Below are 7,034 nucleotides of genomic sequence, written 5' to 3'. Positions count from 1 at the left end.
AACATCAACAAGGCATAATAGCTTTCACCTGGATTCACCTGGTCAGTCTGTCATGGAAAGTGAAGCTATTCCTAATGTTTTTCTAAACTCATTGTTTTAGAGATGTTCTGACCCATCCGTCATGTTATTACAGGTTATGAACACTAGGTGGCAGACGAACACCCTGCAACTACTCTCACTATGATGCTTTTGATATTCTTTCTTTCCATTCAAAGTTCCAGAACTTCCACGATGTTGTGATGTCACAATAATGGAATGGATTATATCCTGTTCTATTTTAGAATTTTGGATCATTAATTGAAATAGAACTTTAAAATAACAGTATCTTCCCTTATTCACTCCACACACTGCAGTAATTTATAGAGACAGATACAGACACAGAGACGCAAATATGGGGAGTTGGGGTCTGTGTCTGGCCATGTCAATCTCCCTCGTCTCCTGGTCCTTCCTCCTCCTCTGCTGCCTGTCCAGTCCTACCCCTAACCCCCTGTCCCTTGCTGACCTGGAGGACTTGAATGCCGTCCCAGCAGAGGTCATCATACACAGCTCTCCCTGCAGCACCACCTGTGGTCTGGGCCTACGCACCCAGGAGCTGTGCCCACTGAGAGAGGGCCAGGTCGGGGAGGAGAAGGACTGCCATGTCCGGAAGGTCCGCTGTGTGGACTCCTGGCAGTGTGGTCTACAGGTGAATAATCTCGCCGTAAATACATACAATTAATCATATTTGGACCACAATGGAAATAAGTCGCTGAGGTTATTGTGTTGTCCTGGTCTGTTGTCCTGGTCTATTGTCCTGGTCTAATGTCCTGGTCTATTATCCTGGTCTAATGTCCCGGTCTAATCTCCTGGTCTATTATCCTGGTCTATTATCCTGGTCTAATGTCCCGGTCTATTATCCTGGTCTAATGTCCCGGTCTATTATCCTGGTCTAATGTCCTGGTCTATTATCCTGGTCTGTTATCCTGGTCTATTATCCTGGTCTGTTGTCCTGGTCTGTTGTCCTGGTCTGTTGTCCTGGTCTGTTGTCCTGGTCTGTTATCCTGGTCTATTATCCTGGTCTGTTATCCTGGTCTGTTGTGTTATCCTGGTCTATTATCCTGGTCTGTTGTGTTATCCTGGTCTGTTATCCTGGTCCGTTGTTTTATCCTGGTCTGTTCTGTTATCCTGGTCTGGTGTGTTATCCTGGTCTGGTGTGTTATCCTGGTCTATTGTCCTGGTCTGTTATCCTGGTCTGTTATCCTGGTCTGTTATCCTGGTCTGTTGTCCTGGTCTGTTGTCCTGTTCTATTATCCTGGTCTGTTGTGTTATCCTGGTCTATTATCCTGGTCTATTATCCTGGTCTATTATCCTGGTCTGTTATCCTGGTCTATTATCCTGGTCTATTATCCTGGTCTGTTATCCTGGTCTGTTGTGTTATCCTGGTCTGGTGTGTTATCCTGGTCTATTATCCTGGTCGATTGTGGTATCCTGGTCTATTATCCTGGTCTATTGTTAATTCCTGGTCTATTATCCTGGTTGATTGTGTTATCCTGGTCTATTATCCTGGTCTGTTGTCTTATCCTGGTCTTTTGTCCTGGTCTATTATCCTGGTATATTGTGCTGTTCTATTATCCTGGTCTATTATCCTGGTCTATTATCCTGGTCTATTATCCTGGTCTAATGTCCTGGTCTATTGTCCTGGTCTATTATCCTGGTCTATTATCCTGGTCTATTGTCCTGGTTATTGTCCTGGTCTATTGTGCTGTTCTATTATCCTGGTCTATTATCCTGGTCTATTATCCTGGTCTATTATCCTGGTCTATTATCCTGGTCTATTGTCCTGGTCTATTATCCTGGTCTATTGTCCTGGTCTAATGTCCTGGTCTATTATCCTGGTCTAGTGTCCTGGTCTATTATCCTGGTCTATTATCCTGGTCTAATGTCCTAGTCAATTGTGCTGGTATATTATCCTGGTCAATTGTCCTGGTCTGTTGTGTTGTCCTGGTCTAATGTCCTGGTCTATTATCCTGGTCTATTATCCTGGTCTAATGTGCTGGTATATTATCCTGGTCAATTGTCCTGGTCTGTTGTGTTGTCCTGGTCTAATGTCCTGGTCTATTGTGCTGGTCTAATGTCCTGGTCTATTGTGCTGGTCTAATGTCCTGGTCTAATCTCCTGGTCTATTATCCTGGTCTATTGTCCTGGTCTAGTGTCCTGGTCTAATGTCCTGGTCTAATCTCCTGGTCTATTATCCTGGTCTATTATCTTGGTCTATTGTCCTGGTCTAGTGTCCTGGTCTAATGTCCTGGTCTAATCTCCTGGTCAATTGTCACATAATTTATTTTTTGCTGCCTATGTACCTCTTTTGTGACTGACAACATCCCATACCAATTCTTGTCCATGTAGTAGCGGTAGGAATCCCAGGTCTGACAGGAAATTCTGATGTGCAGAGAGGTGGCAATTGGAGGGTTTCCGGCATCAGTATCTCCTGTGGTTGTACCCTTGAAGTACATTTCCCCCTCCTCCTCCCCCTCGTCTTTCTATTCCACCTCCTCCGCCTCCCCCCTCTTCCTCTTGTACTCCTCTTCTCCAGACTGTCACTGTGCAAGCTGGTCAGCGGTTGGAGCTGGACTGTCTGGGTGAGGTGATGGAGGCCATGGGCCGCTTCTCCTTCCGGGTATCGTGGCGCCACGCCCGGGGGGTGGTGACCACCGACGACTCTCTGCTGAGACGCTGGGACGCCCCCAGGCTGGACCGGCTGATCTTGGACCCGGTGAGTGAGCTAGGTTGAAGATAACCAAGGTTAAGTCAAGAGGGTTCTAAAAATTCTCAGAACTCTTTGTATGAATGCAGAAGAATTCTAAACGGACGGAAGCAACGATTCTAGTTAGCAACGGCGATGGTTCCGTTTATTTTGTCGAAAGCTTACTCACGTGACTAGAACATTGTCCTTACATGAATATCTTCAACCTAGGTGAGGGAGGAGGATGCTGGGACATACCGTTGTGATGTACAGGACACTGATTACCGCAGGGTCAAGAGACTCTACCTGGGGCTCAAGGTGGGAGGCATTTCATTCTATCCAGACCTGGAATCCCAAAAAATACTGTTTGAAATAAATAAATAATAACTTTATCTGTGAGTATTTTGACCTACATAACCTTAGTTGAATGCATTGATTATAAGTCACTCTGGATAAGAGCCTTAGCTAAATTAAAAACAAAAGTTGATATTAAAACTCACTCATATTGTTATGGGCCTTCCTCCCCTCAGCTTTCATTGAACCGTTAAAATCCAGCTTGGAGTCAAAATAAATGTTATATATAATATTTTCCTTCTCTTCTTTCCATCCAGGTGCTTCCTCCTGAGGCTCTCAGACTGGACTTCCCCTCTGCTCTGGCTCGGTGGGACGATGAGGATGAGGATTCCCATGGTAACATCATCGTGGTGAAAGATGATGAGGACCTGTACAGCAGCACAGTCATCAAGGGCATCGTGTTGAAAAGCCTCTGGGTCGCGGTGGCCGTCTTCTTCTTTGGTATTTTGTCATTTTATTTAACGAGGCAAGTCAGTGAAGAACAAATTCTTATTTGCAATGACAACCTACACCGGCCAAACCCAGACAACACTGGGTCAGAATTGAACCAGGGTGTCTGTAATGACACCTCTAGCACTGAGATGCAGTGCCTTAGACCACTGCACCACTCAGGAGCCTATCATTTTATTGTAGCATGATGTACTACTGTACCCATAATGCTCTGTAAGCTTATAAAGTTACGGTAACTTTCCCAAAATTCCCAGGTTTTCCAGAAATCCTGGTCGGAGGATTCTGCATTTCCTGTTTATTCCCTCCTGATTCTGGAAGTTTCCCAACTGCGATTTCTGGAAAACCTGGGAATTTTGGGAAAGTTATCTGTAACCATGTCCTTTTATTTAATCTTTAAAGAAATATCTTATTTTATTAAAGCCGAAGCTAACACTATAGTGTCCCATCTGTCTCCTTAATTAATACAGGTATGTACAGGGAATACGCCCTGGCCCGTGTCTGCCTGGGCCGCCCCGATGGTCCGCCTCTCCCTAACAGAACCCCTTTCTCCATTAATACCATCACGCCACCAGCAGGTGGCATTGTTGACCCCATGTGTACTGCCGCTGATAGACACAAATAAATGGCCTGTGGGCTGCTACTACCGTGCACAAACAATTCGTTGGACTATGAATGGTGTCGTTTGTTTGTAGAGAAAAACATTTAGTCAGAACATTTACTCAATATAAAAGCCACTTAACATGAAACTTTAGCCTGTTTGACAACCGTTTGTAATGTTTAGAGCTCATGTTTACATGAGAATTTAGTGGAGGCTGCTGAGAGGATGACGACTCATAATAATGTCTGGAATGGAATAGAATGTGTGGATTGGAGTAAATAGAATGGTGTCAAACGTGTGTTTCATTCCATTCCATTTAGTCCATTCCAGCCTTTATTACGAGCCTTCCTCCCCTCAGCAGGCTCCACTGGAATATGAAGACAGACTCTCAAGCTTTCATGTACAGACAGATTTCATGAAAGGAGATGTCTGTTTTCTCAGCCCGAGAAGGGAGTTATTGCTTCCTTGAAATGTAATGGTGTGTTAAAAAAGGACAACTAGTTGTTTTCTGGGAAAGGACGAGGGATGATTTTTCCTGCATCATCTCACAATAACTGTAAAATGGTACAAGTACCTTCCAATTATTTCCCCCCAAAAAGCATTATCTTCTTCATAGAAATGTATTTTTAGAAATGTATTTTTAAAGGTTAGACGCGATCTAAGGAATCATAATTTCGACCTGACGAAGGCCTGTGTCATGTCAGTATGTTGTCAGTAAAAGTGGTAATTTAGTGTCCTCTGTTCAAGTAAAAAAGAAGAAGAAGGACTTCCTTATCCCAACGTCTGCGTCATTTCACCCCCCCAAAAAAGGTGCCTTTTGCATCCCTTTAATACTTTAAGTAGAAATTGTGCACCAGTATTGAATTTTAAAAGCCTGTTATATTTAAATGAAGTGCCCTTTAATTTTAGACCACATAGAGAATTCAATAAATCCGATTTTTTTAATGTGAATAATGTCTTGCTAAAGTTCCAAAATTCACGCATTTTTACATGACCCTGTGATAACCCTGTGTCACTTATGATTTTAAACCACTTAATCCAAACATTTATCAGAAGTTTCTCCATCACTGTAAAGTCCTAGTTAGTTTGTTGCTTTGACAAAGTACTGTCTGAAGACAACTATTCATTTCCTGTGATTTAGTGATTCATTTACCGTCTGTCCTTCATGTTAAGGTCAACCGTGTTACACGTGAACTGAACTCTCATTTTAATATGGGAAATATGTATTTTTTAAATTAAATAAAAAGAAAACATCTGATTGTCTCGTCATAGATTAAAAACAGGTCAAGTGGTTTGACTCTTTCTGCCCATTTTCAGAAAACTGAAACTGGCTCAAGCAAAACAAGTCAACCCTGTTACCCACAGATAGTCAGGCCAGACACTTTTTATACAATTTAAAAACATTTTTTTGTGAAGCTTGCATTCAATTGCCACTCCATGTTACACAAAAAAGCAAGCTTTGTCACTAGGGGATTTATGGATGATTTAAGAAGAAATCGTCAAACGCGTAGAGTCAACCCTGTTTTGTTAGGCTTTTTGACATTATCGATCATAGTCTGATGTGTTCTGGCTTTACACCCCCTGCTATAATGTGGATAAAGAGTTACCTGTCTAACAGAACACAGAGGGTGTTATGGCTTTACACCCCCTGCTATAATGTGGATAAATAGTTACTTGTCTAACAGAACACAGAGGGTGTTATGGCTTTACACCCCCTGCTATAATGTGGATAAATAGTTACTTGTCTAACAGAACACAGAGGGTGTTATGGCTTTACACCCCTGCTATAATGTGGATAAATAGTTACTTGTCTAACAGAACACAGAGGGTGTTATGGCTTTACACCCCTGCTATAATGTGGATAAATAGTTACTTGTCTAACAGAACACAGAGGGTGTTATGGCTTTACACCCCCTGCTATAATGTGGATAAATAGTTACTTGTCTAACAGAACACAGAGGGTGTTATGGCTTTACACCCCTGCTATAATGTGGATAAATAGTTACTTGTCTAACAGAACACAGAGGGTGTTATGGCTTTACACCCCCTGCTATAATGTGGATAAATAGTTACTTGTCTAACAGAACACAGAGGGTGTTATGGCTTTACACCCCCTGCTATAATGTGGATAAATAGTTACTTGTCTAACAGAACACAGAGGGTGTTATGGCTTTACACCCCCTGCTATAATGTGGATAAATAGTTACTTGTCTAACAGAACACAGAGGGTGTTATGGCTTTACACCCCCTGCTATAATGTGGATAAATAGTTACTTGTCTAACAGAACACAGAGGGTGTTATGGCTTTACACCCCTGCTATAATGTGGATAAATAGTTACTTGTCTAACAGAACACAGAGGGTGTTATGGCTTTACACCCCCTGCTATAATGTGGATAAATAGTTACTTGTCTAACAGAACACAGAGGTGTTATGGCTTTACACCCCCTGCTATATTGTGGATAAATAGTTACTTGTCTAACAGAACACAGAGGGTGTTATGGCTTTACACCCCCTGCTATAATGTGGATAAATAGTTACTTGTCTAACAGAACACAGAGGGTGTTATGGCTTTACACCCCCTGCTATACTGTGGATAAATAGTTACTTGTCTAACAGAACACAGAGGGTGTTATGGCTTTACACCCCCTGCTATACTGTGGATAAATAGTTACTTGTCTAACAGAACACAGAGGGTGTTATGGCTTTACACCCCCTGCTATACTGTGGATAAATAGTTACTTGTCTAACAGAACACAGAGGGTGTTATGGCTTTACACCCCCTGCTATAATGTGGATAAATAGTTACTTGTCTAACAGAACACAGAGGGTGTTATGGCTTTACACCCTCTGCTATACTGTGGATAAATAGTTACTTGTCTAACAGAACACAGAGGGTGTTATGGCTTTA

At 42.4% G+C, this 7,034-nt stretch overlaps 1 protein-coding gene across 1 annotated transcript; it reads left to right on the top strand.

The window, feature by feature from the left end:
• Positions 1–391: 391 nt before the first annotated feature.
• On the top strand, positions 392–4,148 carry tmem81 (transmembrane protein 81). Its single transcript, XM_029646828.2, has 5 exons — positions 392–685; positions 2,573–2,752; positions 2,954–3,040; positions 3,334–3,517; positions 3,994–4,148. The coding sequence occupies exons 1-5, from the start codon at positions 392–394 to the stop codon at positions 4,146–4,148; spliced, it is 900 nt and encodes a 299-aa protein (XP_029502688.2).
• The last annotated feature ends 2,886 nt before the right edge of the window (positions 4,149–7,034 follow it).

The sequence above is a fragment of the Oncorhynchus nerka genome, linkage group LG7 (assembly GCF_034236695.1).
Source record: "Oncorhynchus nerka isolate Pitt River linkage group LG7, Oner_Uvic_2.0, whole genome shotgun sequence".
NCBI lineage: Eukaryota > Metazoa > Chordata > Actinopteri > Salmoniformes > Salmonidae > Oncorhynchus > Oncorhynchus nerka.
Note: the sequence above shows the minus strand (reverse complement) of the source record. Positions and strands in the feature narration are given on the sequence as shown.